At 45.0% G+C, this 21,426-nt stretch overlaps 1 protein-coding gene across 2 annotated transcripts in view; it reads right to left on the reverse strand.

Annotated features, from left to right (window-relative positions):
* Window positions 1-21,170, reverse strand: part of STUM (stum, mechanosensory transduction mediator homolog) — a 44,537-nt gene extending 23,367 nt beyond the window's left edge. Inside the window, exon 1 of one of the 2 annotated variants that reach the window (XM_056357375.1) lies at window positions 20,902-21,170. In XM_056357375.1, the coding sequence (XP_056213350.1) occupies window positions 20,902-21,088 (187 nt within the window). In that variant the 5' untranslated portion in view covers window positions 21,089-21,170. The remainder of the gene's footprint in view (window positions 1-20,901) is intronic. The other variant, XM_056357376.1, reaches the window with a different exon arrangement.
* Between the last annotated feature and the right edge of the window lie 256 nt (window positions 21,171-21,426).

The raw sequence follows: 21,426 nt of genomic DNA on the forward strand, positions 1-21,426 counted from the left end.
GCGATCCTGGAAGGGTCTCCAGGCTCACCTTGTGCCTAGAAGCTGTATCGCTGGGAGACGAGTTAACCAGCTCCTGTAACCCTGAAGCTTCTAAGAGCTGATGGTGGTTTAAGCTCACTTCTGGCCTGGATTCACTGCATCAGCATTCGCACTATAACGTAATTCAGTTTATAGGACTGCACAGCTGAAACTAAGGGGAGATCTATGCTTTACCCCGCTACAGAAAAAGGCCTCTAGTAAGCCTCCTACCTCTGCAGGGTTGTGTCAGAGTTAAGCAGCTCCACTTGCTGCTCCAGCTTCCTAACCACCTTCCTCCCTCCCTCTGTCCTGGAAATGTCGCAATGTTACCTCACTTTTCTCTTTTTATCAACGAGGCTTCTGTCCCCTCTGCTGAAACCGTGCGCACTCAGGTCTGCAAAGAGTCTGAGTGTGTGTCAGGACCTCTGCTCCATCTGCAGGGTTTCTAGTTCCTAGCTCTGGAGGCTCTCTGCTTTTTGACATCTTGTCATCTACTCTTTTCTCTCCTACCACATCGCTCACTCTACATTACCAACCTTCTCTTACTATTTCACAGAGGCACAGACTGAGCCTCTGCAATTCCCTTCCCCCTGTTTTCTGTTCCCTCCATACCACGTTGCCTTTAAGCTTCATCTGCGCATGAGCCTTCATGTGCCATCTCCATTTCTATGCCAATAACTCAAGCTCCTGCATCTTTTTAGGACACTTCTCCCATGTCCTGCCTAGTCTTCCTGGTATCTCTGCTTGAACATCCTCTTGTCTTAACAAAGATGGCAAAGTCAAACTCCAATTCCTTGCATAGTGAATGTTTCTCACTAATGATGCCACTGACCACCTTCCCATCAATCAGGCTTACAAGTGAAGAGAAAAGGAGAAGAATTAAGTATTTATTTCCTACATCTCCTTTTCCCATGCGTTCGGGTCACCTCAAATACTATTTCCTCTCTTACATCAACAAGATCAATGTTTTTCTTCCCTTACATTCACTTCAATCACTATAGCCTACTCTCCAGCCATAGTTTCCCTTCGCACACCATATCAAATGCTTTCCATTCCTAAGATCTTACTTTTGGAGCTGATGAACATCTGTTGCTGTTATCATTTATATACACCCTGCAACACAAAACCCCTACCCTGAAGTAGGGATCTGTTGTAGTTCCTGTGTAACACAAGGTAAGTTGTTGCAACAATTAACTTCTGTAGTTAGCAAATGTCCTCATCCACCACAGGAATTACCAAAGGCTAAATCCATTAAGTCACTTGTGTGATTTGTTGGGGTTTTTTTTAAGACTAAGTAATAGGTCAGATATTTTTCTTGTGCATGTAGATATCTGCATTTCTAGCCACCAAAATGACAGAAGGCTATAGTTTCTCCTGCCCAAAGTCAGTAAGTAGTGGCAGAGAGCAGCTGTTCCCTAACCCAAACTGGGGCGAGTCCATGCCTCCCCCTGCCCTGCACACCCTCCCCCTCCTTAAAGCATGGGCTACTGTGTGCTGTCTGAGAGAGTGGACCACTGACATACTGCTATATACCATGATGTTCTCTTCCTACTTAAGAATTCCTTACTTTTCTATGCTAATCCCTATAGGTGCCCAAAGTGTATTTCTACAGTCATTATAGCTTCCTACACTTAAGGATTAAATAACCCCACATTTCTAGCTAAAATAATTAATTTTTCTTTCATTTTAGGGATAAAACATAGCATTTTTTTCTTCCCTCACATTTTACAAAATAAGATTTCTAGTACAGTATTATACAAAAGCAACAATCTGACACATTAGAGCTATTCTGCTGTGTTTTATTGTGCCTGCAATGAAAAAAATAAGCATGTATTTTTAGCTGACTGTGCTACACAGAACAATCTGATAGCAGAAGCCTGTTATTGTCATTCAAAGGAACATTTGTTTAACCAGATGCAGTCATGAAAAATTACCTTACATTTTATAATTAGTATTTTCTAGAGAAAAATGTCTGTTCCATGCAAAATCCAACGTCAATGCATTAGGACCACATCACCAAGCAGCTGCAACATTGCTTTCCTTGGAGGCAGACTGGAACAGGATCACCAGCACTCTGGGACATCAGAACTATCCACAGCAAACCACATGTCTCTAGCTCAGATACCAGGGTGACTAAGACAGCGCAATAATCTAAGCAGAAGTGGCTACTGTAAGATCTTGAGTCCATAACGATTACACTGTGCCCTACAATGGAGCCACTGTCCTGTGGCAGCTTCTTGCAGGGAAAGGCAATAGCAAGTTGGCATACAGGACAGCAGGGGAGAAGGAAAGTTCACATCTAAGATCCACGGATCAAACTCCTTAATGCGAAGTTCCTAAGGATTGTGCAGACCACCTTAGTTCTCACCCAGAAAACACTCCTCATATAGAAAAGGGATTTCTGTACACAGTAAAATCACTGGGTGTTTGTGTCTGGGCTGAGCAAAGTCAGAATCATGAGTGGGACTGGGGTGTGAGTCGAGCAAACTAGCCTGAGCACATGAGGGATCCACCACGGATCACTAAGCACACAGCTCAAGGCTGCATTGCTCCCCTGGCAGTTCCTACCGCGTTCCCTTGCAAGAAACTACAGGCAATCCAGGACACTTAGAAATCTTTGCAACTGCCTTTTCAGCTTGCTCTGTACTCTTCTCAGCTGTTGCAGAAGGCCCAAGTGTTTTAGGCCCAACACGTGGATCACCCTGCCCTTTCCAGAAAGAGCCTCAAAACCAACCTGTTCCTGCAGAGGTAGAATGAATATTGCTGCTTTATGCTCCCCAGGAACTCTGTGTCTGCTCTTGGAGAGCAACATGGGCTTGGAGGCAAACATGAGCTGCCACCAGGATAGTGTTTGGTCTTTTGGCTGGATTGTGTTAGGTCTTCTGGAAACTGGAATGATGCTTTGCACAAGGCTCGCCATGCCTTACCTGAGAGATGGTACGGCTGGCAGCAGGATGCTTCAAAACAATGCCCATGCTAGTAGCTATGGGTCACATGGAACTTGCTCTTTGTTTTGCCCATCTCACAGAAAGCAAGACCAGATCTGGGGTGGGATGAGAGCAGGAAGAGGACTGGACAGAGTAAAGACAGTGTGATCAACTCCCCTCACTACTAATTGAACTAATACTTGCCAAAATACACGTAGAACAAAGGTCAGTCAAAGGCTACTACAACACAGGGATGCAATTACAATTTGTAGGGTAGGAAGTTCCTAAATCACAGAATACTTTAAGGAAGAAGGGAGTACCGGGACAAGGTGCTGGCACATTTGCTGATGCTTTGGCTGGCTGTAGAAAGCAGAACCTGTCTGGTGCTGTAGGAAAGTTGAGTCTCATCATTGCTAGCTGAGTGGCAAACCATGCAGGGCAGGCATAGTCTGCACCATGTATGGAATCCACGTGAAACATCACATTTCTAGATCTGGGATTAAGGCAATACAAGTCTATTGGAAAAGTGCTTTTTTTATTTTCCAGTTAGTGAAATTAACAGCTGAGCCAAACTGCTCAGCAGGGAAAGAACACGAGCGTAGTTCCTATCCTTCTCAAACGTCTGGCCCTAAACTATTTATAATCTTTCCAATTTTTTTTAACATATGCAAATAACTCTGTGTGTATCTTTCTACTTATTCTGTCTTGAACATACTGTCACTTCTCTCCTAATGTCTGTACTGACCAACAGCAGCACTTCATCTAGTTCTGTTATCTTAGCATTTCATAAGTACTAATGATACCCCAGTGCATGTCTGTGTAATTATGTATGCTAGTGTTCTCTTCCTTGTTGAAAAACAAAAGAAGGCAGGCAGAGAAGCTAAAACACAGGTTTTTGAAAACACTTGGGCACCTAATTCCCACTGAAATTGAGGAACAGCAGGCTAAATCATGCTTGAGGTCAGTGAAAGAGCTGTCAGGTTACTCTATCAAATCCTGGCTTTCCTAGTTTAGCCTTACTGCCCTCCAAGGTTTTTAGCTGTAATAGAATTATGAGTATGTTTCACTTCCAATCTGTACGTACCAGAAAATTAGGATACTACAGGATATTAAAGAATGTTTGCCTGCAAAAGTCTCTTTCCTGTGCTGTCATAGTTTAGATTTCTTCCTGTTCAAGCAGTGCTAATGATATCTGCTGGGGTTTTTATGACCTTAGCAGAACTGGTTGAATAGCATACTACCAAGTGCTTGTGCTGTGCAACTCTGAGGATTTACAGGCTGAACAGGGCCAGCTGCCAGGCAATTAATCTTAGCATAGGTCATAAGCCAATTATCAGAGTCCACTAAAGGGAACGTGTCTGTCCTACATCAGATTCAGTATAAAGTCTTACCAAAGCTTTCCTAAACTTAACCTTAGTTCAAAGCCACGGTTAAAGCAAACTGAGGTACTAGTAGATGTTCTCCTCTGCCATCTCTTGATGTGAGGTGGTGTTATCTCCAGCTAGAGCATAGAAAAGACACTGTTCCTTCAGCTGTAACTGCTTAAGCTGCCACCATCAAGTTTCTGATGGAGTTGTCAATGTCCCAGAAGTCAGAAGAAGAGTGAGAAGGAAACCTTTCTGTTAGTCATCACACCCAGAGATTACTGCTAGGTGTCATCCTGGTTGGCTAGGGTGAATTAAGGAGGGTTGGGTGGAGAGGAACCTAATGAAGTTCAACACAGGCAAGTGTAGGGTCCTGCCCCTGGGGAGGAACAACCACAGGTACCAGTACAGGCTGGGGCTGCCCTGCTGGGAGGCAGCTCTGCGGAGAAGGACCTGGAAGTCTGGTAGGCAGCAGGTTGCCCATGAGCCAGCAGCGTGCCCTGGTGGCCAAGAAGGCCGGTGGGATCCTGGGGTGCATTGGGAGCAGCGTGGCCAGCAGGGCGAGGGGGGTGACCCTCCCCCCCTACTCTGCCTGGTGAGGCCACACCTGCAGTGCTGTGCCCAGTGCTGGGCTGCCCAGGTCAAGGGAGACGGGGAGCTACTGGAAAGGGTCCAGCGGGGGCTGTGAAGATGATGAGGGGGCTGGAGCATCTCCCTGCTGAGGAAAGGCTGAGAGCGCTGGGGCTGTTCGGCCTGGAGAAGGCCGAGGGGGATCTTATCGATGCATACAAATGTCTTCAGGGCGAGTGTCAAGGGGACGGGGCCAGGCTCTGTTCAGTGGTGCCCAGCGACAGGACAAGGGGCAACGGGCACAGACTGCAGCACAGGAGGTTCCTTCTGATCGTAAGGAATAACTTTGTTACCTTGAGGATGACAGAACACTGGGACAGGCTGCCCAGAGAGGCTGTGGGGTCTCCTGCTCTGGAGACATTCAAACCTGCCTGGATGCGACTGTGCAACCTGCTCAAGGGGAACCTGCTTTAGTGGGGGGTTGAACTAGATGATCTCCAGAGGTACCTCCCAACCTGGTTATTCTGTGAGGAGAGGCAGTAGCCAGTTTTCAATATTCATTTGAGTTCACCTGCCAGCCCCATTAGTAAATAGAGCAGCTCTCAATGCTACTGATACGGAGCATGCAAGGACATCCCTCATACTTTCTATTCCATAGATAATGCATAAAGGAAAGAACACTGTGAACATCCAGCACATCCTTCAAGGAAGGGATCCAAATGATCACGAGCAGTGTAGTGGGAACATGTGCTCAAAGTGTTCCACAGTCAGCAAAGCTAACAAAACTTTTAGACTGTACTAGAGTAGGGATGCCATGGAAGAACTTGTAACAGTATTACTAGAGGAAGGATGTTATGGAAGAGGTTGTAACAGCATTACAGAAATCAGTGACATGCTGTGGTGCGTTGACTTTGGCTGGCTGCCAGACACCCACCCAGCCGCTCTCTCGCTCCCCTCTCCCTCCTCAGAACAGAGGGAGAAAATAAGATTAAAAAGTCTGTGGGTTGAGATAAAGGCAGCGAGATCATTTACCAATTACAGTCAAAGGCCAAACAGACTGGACTTGAGGAAATTGGATAGCAAGAAACAGACAAATTAAAACACACCCCTGCTCCAAGGTTCAACTTCACTCTTTCATTCCTGATTCCTCTACCTCTGTCCCACTCTGAGCAGTGCAGGACGGGTGGGGAATGGGGTGGGGGTGTCAGTCCACAGCAGTTCTTCTCTGCCGCTCCTTCCTCCTGATGCTTTTCCCCTGGTCTGGTGTCGAACATTGCAGGGGCTGCAGTCCTTTGGGACAAACCGGCTCTAGCACGGGCTTTCCATAAGTTGCAGTTCCCGTCAGAAGCACCTGTTCTAGCATGGGCTCTCCGTAATACACATTTCTTCCAGCTGTTCTCACCGATGTGTCCCCCCTTCCCTGCAGCACTCTGCAGCCAAAACCTTGCTACCAACACCCAATACACATACACTCTGGAAAAGGGCTAGCAAAAAACTACAGGGAAGGGCAATGACAGTAAATACAGAAATTAAAGGTTTTTCCTGTTGAGGACTCCCGAGAAAGATAGGAGGTCTAAGCTTCAAAAGTATATGAATTACATGAGACATGGTAGATGTATATGCATGAGGAAACAGCATGGAGGTCAGACCGACTTATGAGTTCTTGTAAGGACAAGCTGAGATCCAGAAAGATGTGTGGGCAATGTGTGATGTATTTTGAAACTATTAAAGCAAATACCTTATTTTGCAAACCAGTTAATGGGTAGCTTTCATCTGACCTAACTTCAGATATCTGCAAGGGAGATGTCTCCATCTGAGCCAGCTACCCTTTGCAGTAAAAAAAAAAAGGAGACTGAGGCCCCCAGAGGGTGTGATTCACTTAACCTATTTTAGAGAAGAGATGAGTCACACGCTGGTAGTGCCTAATTCCTCCCCACACATTGTAACAGCAACCAATTCAAATGCACAGGTAGATGAATCCCACTTAATACATCCAATAAAAAGAACACTTGCCATTAAACTATTTTGACTAAATAATACTAATAAAAAATTACCCCCTGCTTTGGTGTATCAGCCAGCTAATAGACTCCTTTAGGAGAAGCTTTTGGTGCTGGCAGGTTATTGCATTCGGCTCTGTTCATTACAGATTTTCCTCTGATATATCTAATACTGGATACAGTATGAGATACCACAGAGCAAGGACTTCTGCAGGACTCCTGTGCCCTCAGTGTAGAATACAGCCATGCTATGGATACAGAGGGAAGAGAGGACCTAAACTATGAGTTATGATATTCCTATAATACCAATGCACGTGTTTTTAAATGTTATTTTTGCCATTTTTCCCTATTGAGAAACAGAAGTAAAGATGAGTTCTTTGTTCTGATCATTACATTTTATCAAAATGACCTTGGTCTTTGCCTGAAAGCTTTGCAATGCTGATTAAATGCTCCTACAACAGCAGGAAGACATCTAAATTTGATGTTTCTAGCTCCTTTCATATTGCCTTTCTTCTTGAGGGTATCTTTTTTTCAACATGACAGTGTTTGCATGGCTCAGATGAGCCCTGTTGCTAAGAAACAAGTCCCAACTGTGCCTTTAAAACTCTGCCTTTAAACATACAACTCAAGGAAATACTTTTCATTACACTGTATTGTATGTTTTTTATTAAGATTTCTTTAAACTTGGATCTGACTCTTGTGGTTACATTTCTATCACAACCTTCTGGGATAGGACCCATTCTTTTTCCATTGTCTGTACTGTGCCATAGTCAACCTACACAGTTGTATAAATAATATAATTTAAAATAGTATATTTTAAGGTCACGGTAAGGCCCTGTTTAGCACTCCATTGTGGTGTAAACAAAAAGGAATACAGCAGAGCCTACTCACTGCAAGTATCTGTTAATACTAAACTACAAAGCACAGTACAAATCTGTGTTCTATCAAATGGCAACTCCAGGGTGCATCTGTACTTGCTTGGCTTTGGGGTTTGGTTTGGGGCTTTTTTGCCACGTCCTAACTAAAACGTGCTGAAGTCCCCGCTGTGTGTACAAGATGGGTCTGTGAAAGCCACAGGCTAAAGCAGATCATATGATCCCATGAGGGAGTAACTAGCACATCCAAACTACAAACTGCTTTTGTCCATCCTACTCATTTACTGTGTTTTCACTAATGCCTAGCAAAGACAACACCTTGCTTCCTGACAAACGCAAAGTTCAAGAGTGATGGAGGTAGTTCATTAAAAACAGTTTCCTTGGAAGAGATTAATGGAAACTAAAGCATGGCTGCATGATTTGAGGCACTGAATTGCAAGAAGTCCATGTAGATTCTCCTGCCAGTTCTGCCACCAGCTTCCTGGACAGTCTTCAGCAGATTATCTCCTCTGAATTCTCCATTCAGACTGCAAACAGTCTGTGTGTGTGGCTTATAATCCTTCCTTCATGTTTCTGCAACATAAGAGGACTTGAGTGTAGTCTGCACTTCACAGTGCTACTGAAATAATAATGCAGTAAAACCCTGCTTGACTACCTACTCAGTGCTTCTCACACCAGTAAATAGCGGACTTCTCAGAAAAGACTTAAAACACAGTCATCACTGGAATAAGGCCTCATGTCATTTAGGTATCGTTCCTTTTACAAAATATATTAAAGAACTTTTACTAGTGTATGATGAAGTGTCATAAATATTTAAAATACACCCACATTTGTAAGGGAGAAAGTAGAGTAAGTTTTGTGATGCAGCAGCTTCAGATCTTTAGCTAGCTAGCTAATTTGGGAAATACAATTCTCAGTAAGTGTCCTACTTGGTACTGCAACTTAGAAAGAGTCTTCTCTGGTTTTACGTGCAATGTAACGGCTCAGTTCTGAAACTCTTCTTCACAGTAAGTAACACTTACTCACAGGGGCAACCTCAAGGGGCCAGCTCCATGTCACAAAAAGCAGCAAAAATGATGAGCAGACATGAGGCAAAATGGTTCTAGAGGCTCAACATTGCATTCCCCTGTGCCACCATGGATTCTCAGTTCTGACGAGTGGGTTTAGCTTGAAATGGGAACGTTTTGTACTGGTTCAAATGACTGTTGCTCCAAGCAATGTGACCTGGAGAGTCCATAGAGCAACTAGAAAGGGGATGTCCTCTCTGCCCCTCTCTGTTCTGCCTCGGCACACAGAAAGGAGCACTAAACATCTAGTGGATTGAAAGCACTGATGGGAGAGCAGAACATATACACACAAGTGCCAGATTTTCAATTGTACCATGTATACCAAATTTTAGCTAATACACAGAAGAAAAATCTCTTATTCCTTGTGTCATTAATACTGAGGGCAGAATGTTAGCATTTATTCATCACAGCTTCAGTAAAAGTATTCACTGTGTAATTACTGAGCAGGAGTGGCTCCCGGGAACTAATGCTCGGATCTAAACTCCATCCCTGGCTGCACCACAGGTTTAAGTGTCAGCTGCACGCAGCACAAGGAGGCAAATCCTGCTTTTAACTGCACTGCCTTGAATCTACCATTCCAAGTGGGAATACTGAGGCTTAACTCCTATGGCAATGAGAATTTGCATGTTGGCATCCTTGTGTGTAAAAAGTTATTTGGATCAAGATGGGTTGATTATACAGAATGGCTGGTGGTTGCACATGAATCCTGCCCATTCTTCTGTCCACACTTGGTTAGTGGCTTGGTTCAAGCCCAAGATAACTTTTGCAGTTATCTATGTCTCCACAGTGTGGGTCTAAAAGAATGGTAGCCTTCTGTGGCAGCATATGATGTAAGGGGCTCGCTCTCAAGGCACAAAAATCAGGTCACCGTGTACAGCTGACCAATGTAAACAAGGTGCAAGTTAGATCACCTCAAGGAGTCAGCTTCAAAGGAGTACCAGGAGAATCCATCTCAATGTTGTTTTTGGGATGTGTAGGAGGAGCACAGGACTGAGTGAAATAAGTACTCTGATGCCAAGTCAATGTATAAAATTACCTTCTGGCTTTTAAAAGAGAAAACAAGAGAGCGTTTTTATACTCACAGTTGCCAATGATCGTAGTTCCTGTGCTCTTTTCTCTCTTTTACATGAGACAAGGAACCATCCCACCAGCTCTCTGTAGCCACAATGAAATTTCAGTAGGAGGAAAAAAAACTCGTGATGCTGAGTCTAAAATACTGTTTTTAAAAAATGTTTAGTATTTGTTTTCTAAAACCCCTGCTAAGCCTTCTCTGGTATCGATCAGTTTGTTAGATGCAGAGCTAAGGAACAGAGATATGCAGCAAAAAACATCATAATTTTTGTAATACAGACAGGAAGACTTGGCAACGCTTTCACAACTAAATAGATAGAGAGATAATTTAATGGCCCAACCCAGAGAATCTGCATTAACTACATTGTCCAACTACATCAAACCCAATGTACCTACTCTTTCAATGGTCTATTTGATAACCAGGTTTGGTGCAAAGGAGCTCAGATACAGGTCTGATTTGTCACAATCATTTCACAGAGACAGAAGGAAGGTGTGGGGGGACCATGCCAATCTCGCAGCTAGAAAAGTATTTTCTTCTGGCTACACCTCACAAATGTCTCAGTTTGTGACCAGTCCTTTCTCACAGTCCTAAACCTTTTGTGAACCCCTCGCGCTAGGACAGCAACTCCAGAATGGGTTGCAGGGCAATAAGAGTTTTATGTCCTTACAGCTGCTTTGTATATGTAGATCCAAGGAGGTCCAGCCACACTTTTAGCTAGAATTTAGTCTTCAGATTCATGGAACCAATTTTCAGAGGAAAGGAAACCTAAAGCTTCCTGACTCCAAAACAGTGTTTGCAAGACATTAAAAAAAAAAACAAAAAACCACCACCAAACTAATTTACAAGAAATATATAAACCTTGTTCCAAGAGCTTATTTTATCTTATTATAAAGAACCTAGTCCTGACCACTGTCAGTGAAAAGAGGTCTGACTCTACAGGCCGCTCTGCATAGTGATTTCTAAGGTGTCAAGTTGCCATCTCCTTTTACCAGCACAGCACAGCAAACACCAATGTTGGATATTCACACACACACAAAAATCATGTTTATGGAAATCAAATTGTCATGGCAACAGAAAAGGCCTTGCAAGTACTTTAAAAATAGCAAATTAACAAAACCCATTTATGAAATCTAACATCCATTCTTTTGTGAATGCATTTAAACAGATACAACAAATGGTTTTCTACCTACCTAAGGAAGAAATCATGTAAACCCAAGATCTCATCTCATCGTATTGGCATATGTAATAGATATATGCTTACAAATAAATACATATTTTAAACTTGAAACAGAAAAACTGTTTCAGCTGGACAGTGTTATACTAATGTGATCACTGGGTTTATTTTATTTCATGTAAAATATTTCATATAAATACCACTACTAATACTTTGTAAAATTACTCAACTTTTTAACATAGTCAACTTTTAACAATTGCTCATTATAGTGTAGTTTATTAATCTTCATTAAAATCTCAGTTCTTCAAGGGCTTGTAACACCTAAAAATGTACAAACACTTTTTAAAAACAACATTCTTATTTGGTTCAATTGCAATGTTTTCCAACACAATCTCAAGATTAATTTGACCATGTAGCCTTTGCATTCTTCATAGATTTGCTTGTGTTATAACTGAAGCAAAATTATTATCCACAAACTCTGAGCATTTTAAGTTTTGTGTGGATATTCATCGATGCTTGTGGCAAACTGAGAGCTCACCCTAGACAAGAGACAAGTGGGTGAGATGCTGGATTATTATCTGTGATGTGTTTAAATTAATATTCCCAAAGACAGCAGCCTTAGTCCGCTGCACAGTTCCCTGTATAAGCATTATTACTGAAGTTAGAAATGCAGTACAGGTCAAACCCCTGCAGTGAACACGATCATGTTTCCAAGAGCTCCTCTACTGACCTTTTTCACTCTTTTCTCTAGCAAGATTTGACCATGAATCACTCTGGGCATATCCTTTGGGTACACTTATACTGGAACATTTAATTAGTGTATTAGCAATCAGTTTCATCAACCATCTCATCTATATTTACTAGTCTGGATATTTCACAATCATATGCTCAAAGACATGAGTGTCCATGGTTTGGTCTAGTCTGGCAGAGTTCTAAATTAGTTAGCAATGTATCTACTTTTTAATTTAAAAGCTCAGTATAATATTGCCATCCTCCAGTGCTGAAAAGTCATGAACCAGGTTTTCCAAAACTGAGATTTTTAAAAATTGCAATTCTTTCTTTCTCCCCCGTCCCGTTCTGCTTTTTTATATTTTTTGAGACAGGATCATCTCCTCAAATCCTGCTCCAAAGCTGTGAGTTACATTATTTTTCTTTTCTTGAAAGCAGAAGACTCTCACCTAAACAAGAGCCTCAGGGGACAGGGTTCTTCTAAGGAAACACCAAAGGAGCGCATTACCAGGTCTTTTGAGGGGCTGTCAAGTAGATAAATTGTTTGGCCTGTAACTGCCTTAGAATGGCAAAACTGAGCTTTGAACTCCCTTTATAGTAAGGACTAGGTTGCTGGAGGAAGGAGGGTGCAAGCAGCTTTTAAGTGGTAAGATAGAGAGAAAAGAACCTGTGGAAAGGAGTATTTTAAATCAAATATATTAAATCAAATACAAGGCAAGTAAATCAAATCACATTCCATCTACTTATTTTTTCCTTGACTCTACACATAATGAAGCCTAGTAAGTTTACAACATCAGAAATAAACGAGTGACATATAACTAGATAGAATGACATATAATTTTTCTTAAGATCTCAGAAAATTTTCATTTTGGGGCTTCTAGTTAACATAAATGCTCAAAAATCCTGGGAAGAGTGGGAAGACTGACTAATTCCTTCACTTAATGAAAAAGCTCCCAATCTTCAGCAGAAACAGGGAAGTCCAGGTTTCATGTTCCTGGAATCTCTAAAGCAAGCTCGGTCAACACAAACTTTACTTTCCCATGTGATGCTGAGCCCATGCTGATGTCATCTCGTGGGACTGACTTGTATTCAGTGATTTCGAAGGTTGCTGTGTGATGCTGGCTCCAGCTCTCTGCTAGGAAATATTGCTGCCACACCAGCTTCCTCATGTGTGTACCACACCACAACAGCACCAGGTCAGCAGCTGAACGGCAAATGAGCTCTAACTACAGTTTCAAATAAGATGTTGGACTGTGAACTGGAGTAGCTGCAGCAGAGGTGGGCATTCCCTTCTGCTTCCCTTGCTGCTGGAGCAGTAACTTCCAGAAGTTGTGTAAGGCACAGATCATGTTTTTAATTGCTAGTAAGGTTTGCCACATTGCCAGAACCTTTACACCAGTAAAATTCAAAGTACTGGGCATAGGTACAACATTCTAAACCAGTTTACATTCTTTCAGATATGGGCTGTAAGGATTGTGCTACAAGGAGTGTCTGAGGATGCTGGGCTTGTCTAGTTTGGAGGAAAGGAGGCTGAGGGGCGACCTCATCGCTCTCTACAGCTTCCTGAGGAGGGGAAGTGGAGAGGGAGGTGCTGCTCTCTTCTCCTGGTATCCTGTGATAGCAGGCGTTCGAATCGTTCGAAGCTGCACCAGGGGAGGTTCAGACGTGACATTAGGAAACATTTCTTTACCAAGCGGGTGGTCTAGGCTTCCTAGAGAAGTGTTTGATGCCCCAAGTCTGTCAGTGTTTAAAAGGCATTTGGACGATGCCCTTAACAACATGCTTTAACTCTTGGTCAGCTCTGAAGTGGTCAGGCAGTTGGACAAGATGATCGCTGCAGGTCTCTCCCAATTGAACCATTCTGTTCTAGCTCTATCGACCAGCATCTTTACACAGTGCTACAACCAAGTCCACACGCATCCACTGCAGTGCTGCAACTGTGTAACCTTAAAGTTGTAAAGCTATAAAATGAAGACAAGTACAAAGACAGAAGGTTATGTCAGATTGACTTTGTATCTCATAGAAAATAAGCAAAAAAGCGCTCTTCCTTTTCTCCTTTCCAGCTTACCTCTGAATGAAAGTCTTCATAAATGTATTGCAAACTCTAGTCCATTTTTTACAAACTGAGGGACTATTTGAGAATTCCTTTATCATCCAATCACTTGTTTCTCCACAAAATTCAAAATTGTGTAGATTCTAAAATTCACCTTTGTGCTTTATGCTGCCTGCTGCCACCCGCGGCTGTGTTTGTGTTCAGGGTGCTGCACATGATCTGACAGGTAAGAAAGAGCCTGAGGAACCTGGTTACTGCTTCCCGCTCCTGCCTTGGCTATCCTGAACAGCTCCACAAACCCTAAACGCTCTTTTCACGGTGGAACAGAGATAAAATGGCAGCGAACTGCTGCAGGCAATGGTGCAGATAAAGTCTGATAAAGACTTTGTAGATACCTCTGACACCCACTGATTCAGAGCAGGAGAACAATTCCTCTTCACCCTGCAATCCAGACTAGCCAAAATTCACCTGTCAAAAGCACTCTCCTCATCCAAGTTACTTCGGTCTTCAAATCCTTTTACTCCTTTTCTCCCTTGCTGCAAGAAGTTCCAGTTCTTTGGCCCTATCAAACAAATCTCTGAGAATGTACGTTTCTCCTCTGGGCTTGATTCTCTATTTTTCTCCATGTCACACCCTTCATTTGGAACAGCTCTCCAGGCTTCTTAAAATTCAGTTGGTTTACTTGGCCATTTAACAGCTCTTCTCTGCTGTCTGCTCCCACCTTCACTCTTAATCTTAAAGTACATCTGTCCAAACTGCATTAAATGACAAATCAGACTGCAGGATGCTGAGCAAACCCTGTCTACTTACGTGTTTGTTAAGTAATAAATACCTCCACAGATCTGCTTAAACGACAGCAGTGAACAAAGACGTCACTGGCCATTTCTTTTGTCTTCTATTTTGATGGAAACAGAAGGCATGAGGGAGGGGAGAGAAACTTGTTTGCATGTAAGTTGGTCTGGCACTGACAGCCATTCAAAAGCAGCAGCATTAGGTTAGCGCACAGCTTGACAGTGAAATGAACCAAAAAGTCATTATAAACGCCAAGTAGAGCTCAACAGCTGCCTTCTACCAACTACAAGAAGTGAAGAGCAAAAGCTGACCGAAGGACACAAATACTACTAAATATTTGGACTGTGACAGAGACTGTAGTCAAGAACAAGGTGCTGCTGTGCTTCTACCATGTACACCCATAACTGCGTTTGTAAAACAAAGGCCATAGGAGGAGGATGAATAGGAAGGAACACACATATTTATCCACTTAGCCATAATGGCCACACTCAAGGAAGGCATCCAGTGTAAAACACAGGAAAGGCAGAAAGAAGAAGAAAATATTAAGCATTCAGACAAGTACAGGCTAATAAAATACAGCCAGAAAGCAGAAAGCAGCTTTCTTCCTAAAATACAGCAGGGTATGCTATTTGACACTGGATTGAAACTGAGTGGCCATGCCAGATCCCTCAGCAGAGATAAAACCCTATTGTTTTATTGCTGATCAGATACATAGGCTGGAGTTGTCTCAACCAAGGAGCTAAAAACTTGAAATAATTTGGCATTTATTCTGATCACAAATTATCTGCAAACCACTCATGAGTTTTCCAAGCTTGTTTGTCATTCTAGATGGTCCAGACACTTCATGGCACAGAAATACTCCAGACTACCTTGTGCTGGCAAGATCGCTGAGTGACTGTTCAATATGATCAGCCAAGTTAGTTATATAAGACATTTAGAAGTGTCACTTAAAACTGTTTTGGTGTGGTGTTGTGGTATTTAAAAAAAAAAAAAAAAAAAAAAGTAAATCAATGGCCTTCTCCATACTGACAAGAACAGGACCTGCAGCAGCAGAAACCTGCAGATCCAGTTGTTGTTCTGCCCAACTTCACCTTACCATGAGCAGTATCTACAGCACAGCTGACACCACTGCTGCCAGCAATGGAGCAGGAACCTGGACGCACACAGTTCATCACAGGTCTCCTTTCCCACATTGCACAAGCAGATGAAGAAGTTACCATAAAGAACTTCCCGATCTTTTCAGTGGAAAATACAAAAGCCAACAGACTGAAGCCTGCTGAAAATAGGTTTGCTTTGTTTAATTATGCTCTCAAGAACAAATAGCTTGTTTCTGCAGACTACCAGGGGTCTATACATCAGAGGCTGAAGGACACATTAGCTAAAGAATTCCAGCAATAAAGTTCACAAACAAGAATTCATATAAACTCTTGAAAAACCTTTGTTTTCCACAAATGAGCTTGTAAATCACCCAGATTCATTGATATGCACATCCATAGGGAAAAAAAAAATATTAAAAAGGATCATGACTGCCAAAGCAAGTTTGAGATTTTTAATGCACGGATGTTTGAAAGCCCCAATTTCTTTTCTGCAATATTTGTCCTACTGTAGATAAGAAAATGTGGGGTTTTTCCTTTAAAATCTTTGTTCCAATAAAGAAGGCATGCTTGAAGCATCTATTTACCATTCCAAGAACAAAAATGAAACTGATATTGATAATTTATGCAGATCTCATCCCTGCAACTTTCCCGAGTGTTGTGTTATGCACTTCTATTCAGCTCTTTGGAGAGCTCATTCTACTGAAGAGTGCCATGGCTTCTAATGAGAGCCTTCTGCAGACGCTGGGCTTTACGAATTAAGCATTAAAGCCATATTTACACTGCTGAAGGTCTGGCCCTTGAACTCTATCAAGACTGAAGCAGACTAAAGAGATGGCAGAAGAGCTGACGCACCCAGGAACAGGAAAGCTGTACACCATGGCAGAAGAAAGTTCAGCGGGCTGGGAATCATCCCTTCTTTACCTGCCTGGGAGAGGCTGTTCACTCCTGATCTCCTCCACCAGCCATTTCATGGCACATGGGTGGCTGCTCTCCCACCTTGCACTAACATAATTTTATGTTATGTATTTCAATTACTCCCTGCATTAAAATAGTATACATGTATAATTCAGGCTGTGATCCAAAAGTCCACCCCCTTTCTGACAAGAGGGATTAATCTTGGAGAATACCTCATACTTTCAGATAATTCCACTCACTTCTCACATTTCCTTCAAGTTCTCCCCCTTTGTTTCCCCCCTCCCACACACGTGATGTCGAGGGAGGGAAAAACTGGTAGGAAGGAGGGCAAGATTCCCATGTATCAGCTCAGGGAATGACAAGGAGCCAGATCTTCTCCCACGCTGACTGGCACACGGCAGCTCCAGGAGAACACAGTCTGCCAGCTAAAGGGCATGGCCAGCCCCTCCTCTCAATTGCCATCTGCAGCACGTACCGGCTGGAGGTGCACACTGCTCAGTCCTGTGGGAACTGAAAAAGAGAGGCAACGCCACCATTTAGCTCTGCTGGTGTCATCATCTTCCATTCTCCAGAGCTCATCACAGCACGATTTGGCCCCGAGGCCTCAGAGTCGGATCCAGAAGCCCTAAGCCAAACCAGAGGTTACAGCGTCTGTGGCACAGGGTGCCTGTGACAGAGCTGGAACCCTGGTAGCCAACAGCATGATGGCTTTTGCTAAAGCACTCACTGACAACACCAGCTCCCTCTTCTCCCTTTCATACTATCTGCTACTTTTATGAACCTAAGGCAGGGACACCTTGGTTACAGCTCAGCCCTATCACATGCAGACGGGGAAGACCACGTACGACCATGGAAAATTCTGATCCAGTACATCTCCAAGTGTTTGCATCTATCACAGTGAAAGGAAGCAGTGTGCAATTTCAAGGCTGTTCTGCAAAACAGATTACAAGTAGATGGACTACTCAAGCTTTCCTGGGTTTCATTTGGTCTGAATTTTAAGTTTTGGCAAGGCACAAGTTAACATATCCCCTGGGTATGAAAATTTTCCTGTGAGTCTTTTGTAGCATATATGCAAAGAGTAATTAAAACAGTTTACAATGCATCTTAAAACCTGCAGTTCTGTGTTACTACATAAAACCCTGAAAATTAACCAACTGAAAAAAATAAACTGACTATAAACAAAGTGTTACTTCTCCCGTCCAAATAGAGTACTACTGCAAAACATAAATAGCATAAAGGAAAAATAAACTGGATGTTCAAAATCGTCAGATTTCACCCTCATACATGACTTCCGTAACATAGGAAATATAATTTACCTTAAAAAAGTAGAGGCTTTCACATGATGAGAGCCTGTCTGAGTATTCGGTAGCCTGCAACAGATTGCAAGTTCTATTTAGCTACCACTGGTGTGAAGCATTGGGCACTAACGAACACCTCAGGTGCCCAGGTCTCCAAGCAGTGGAACACTTGGTTTACTCAGTGTTGCCCATTTTCCTGTCTATTCCAGTGGCTTCTGACCCTTCATCGTAATTGCACTGCAGAGTCTACACATGAATGATAACTATGTGCCAAACAGATGAGGAATGAATTCAGGGACTGAAAAATAAAGAACGACCATTACCACCTAAACGCAGTCACTCTCCACCTAAGCAGGCAAAATATACAGCAAGCCCGTGGGACATCATTTTAAGATGTTATAAATCTGGACTACAGGAACTGATGGGAATTTTGCTATTTACTTCATTGGGAACAGGCTCACATCCTAGATGTGAATACTTCACACCATCACAAATACAATTTCTTTTACAAGTGTTCCTCAGTTCATCGAGACGGCTGAAATGCAACAATGACACAAGAGCTCTTTTTACTCTGACTATTCCTGCTAGTAGATCTGTGTTCCTCCTGTTTCCCCTTGTGTATGGGCTATGTGATATACGACAGGATATGGCCGAGATTGTAAATAGCTATGTTCTAGCTGGGTATACTATCTCAGAGTAAATTTTCTATTAAAACGCACACAGTATTAGCAGCTTCATTAAGAGAACGGTTCATTTACGTGCAGACTAAGCGCTATGCTTTGCATACAGAGACTTTAGGATGCATCTCCAAAACAATGCTTTTTGCCAGTCTGTAAGAATGCCACATAGAAGGATGTCTTTTAATTTGCAGCTTGCTTTGCTACTTTTGCATCAGGAGATCAGGAGGAACAGTAGTACAGCCAGCCAGAATGCACTGCTGAAATCAGTGCATGAAATGGAAAACAAGAAAAAAAAAAAACAACTCTGCTTGTTAAAAAAAGAAACAAAAATAGAATTAAAACCATTTTGAGCTGGTCCAGCTAGTCAATGATAACACAACTAATATGTGGCTGCAAAGTCTAGATTCAACTCTCAAGCTTTCAGGCCAGCATGGGCTGGGAGCCTTCAGAAAGGATGCGCTATTGGCTGTCACTCTACCGACAGGGAAGGCACAACACTGCTACCTCCAGCAGCCCCACAGCAGCAGCCTGAGAAGAGCTCCGGGCAGATGACCACACCTCAAGCCAATTCTGGCATGAAGATGGCTTATGGGGATCTACTCTTCTAGGATGAAGGAAGAACACTGTTTTCTAGTGTGCACAGTATGAAGCATAAGATCATTCAAATGAGGAAAAGGGCATGGTAAGTCAGTTTTTTTCTTGTACATCTACAGTCAAGATGTAGCGTCTTCAACACCAATGGAAAATGACATTCACTTTGAAAGCTCTGGCTTTGAACATCTCTCTCTGAAGACAGTGGGAAATTAAGTGCTAAATAACAATAACCTCAAACCCCCTGAAAGCACTCAACTGGAGAGTTTCTGTTTGATTCATCACTCCAGGTTCTTCAGAGGGCTTGCACACAAGGGCTGTGAGAACAACACACCTGAGCATGCAGCATTACATCTGGAAGCACATACACCAATGCCATTCCTTGCACAGGAAAATCCTGAGGTATTTCAAAAGGCGGAAGTTTTCCTCTAGAATACATCCATCGATTCAAAGCAAACACACTGGAATAGCAATGGCTTGTAAAAACTGCACACAAGTATACCACTCAAGACTTAGGCAATACTTTAATCAGAAGAACTTCAGCTTCATTAAAGAATTAAGCCACCCGAAACACATGAAGCAGTTAAGGGCAAGGCAGTAGCTCCTGACAAGCAGGGCAAGCTAGGAGATACTCCCATATCACAAAGGCGGCTTCTGCAGTGGCCATAGTAGAGAAATGGTGGCCAGGAATGGACTACAAGAGACTAATGGGTTTTGGTTTTTTAAATGTGCTTGTTTTGCTTGTTTGCAGCTACAACACTTGTATTTGGCCTTGCGTTCCAGGTGCCTCTATAGTGTCTGGACTCTGGGCTCCAGGTGCAGTAAGCATTTCCTAATTAAAAAGGAGGAAAGGGAACTACAGATGGGATGACAGCCACGGCTTAGGGATGCGTTTCCCGAGTCGCTCACTAGGGATTTCACACTGAGGGAACTGTGGATCCGGGCATCGGTTCCTTAGAGCAGCGGGGCGGGACCAACCTTTTCGAGGGATCTCCTTCGGGAAACTCGGGAAGCCGGGCTCGGAAAGCTCGCCTTCGCTGGTGAGTGATGTGGCGGCTGTGTGCCTCGGTCCTCTGACTACGACCCCACTTCGCAAGAGCCCCGACAGCTGGAGCCCTGCCCCAGACCACACGATTCCCAGCGTGGGGCCGTGCCCCGCCCGGAGGGAGCGGGACGGTCGGGAAGCGCGGGGCTGCTCAGCCCCCGCGGACCGGCCTCCGCCCCCCGAGCCCCGCAGCGGCACCCCCCCGGGGACGCGGGCGGGTGCACCTGCACCGCTCCCCGCCGCTGTCCGAGGAAAACGGGCCACCCCGAGGGACACCACGGAGCCCCCATCGCCGCGACAGTGCGCGGCCGCCGCCCCGAGGGACGGACGGGCGGCCGCTGCCCCGACGGCTGCCCGCCAGGCCGGGACCCCGCGGCGGAGGCGCCGCCCCGGTCCCGCCGCCAAACTTTCCGCCAGGGCGGCGGCGCTGGCCGTCTCCCTCCCCGCGACGCCGTCGGGGAAAGTTGCCGCCGCAGCGGGGTCCGGCGGCCCCGCACAGGCGCGTCAAACGGCGGCAGGTGAGGAGCGCTCACTCCGCAGCCCCCCGCCGCGTAAGAACCCCCCACACACACACCCCGCACCCGATGTACGGCGGCGGCCGCCCTCCCGCCGCGCCCGGGGCTGCGGAGCGCCTTACCCAGCCCCGGCACGAAGGTGTTGAGGAAGAGGCAGATGACAGCCACGGGGAACGGCATGTAGGGGATGGCGGCACGCAGGGGGCCCTTCTTCTCCCGGACCTGCACCACCACCCCGCTGGAGGGGGCAGCGCCCCGGCTGGGCTCCGCGGCCGCCGCGCTCTCGCCCTCCTTGGGGAAGGGCTCCATGGCCGGCGCGGCGCGGCCGTGCCTGACGGTGCCCCCGGCGGGCTCCCAGCTGCTGCCGCGCGCGCTCCCGCCGCCGCGCGGCCCCGCCTGGCGCGCCCCCCGCGCGCGGACCCCTCCCCTCCCCCCGCCCCTGGCCGGCTCCCGCCCCGCCGGCCGCGCTGCAGGCGGCCCCGCCGCGCCGCTCCCCCCGCCCCTCGCCCGGCGGGCAGCGTCCGTCAGAGGTGCCCCCTCCCGCCTCCCCGCCCCGCCGCCTCACCCCCGGCTGTCGGGGCTGCCGGCCCCGCCGCCCCCTCACGCAACCCCGCTCCCCTCCGCACCGGGCCCGCACCGAACGTGGC

This window comes from Falco biarmicus, chromosome 12, assembly GCF_023638135.1.
Source record: "Falco biarmicus isolate bFalBia1 chromosome 12, bFalBia1.pri, whole genome shotgun sequence".
Classification (NCBI taxonomy): domain Eukaryota; kingdom Metazoa; phylum Chordata; class Aves; order Falconiformes; family Falconidae; genus Falco; species Falco biarmicus.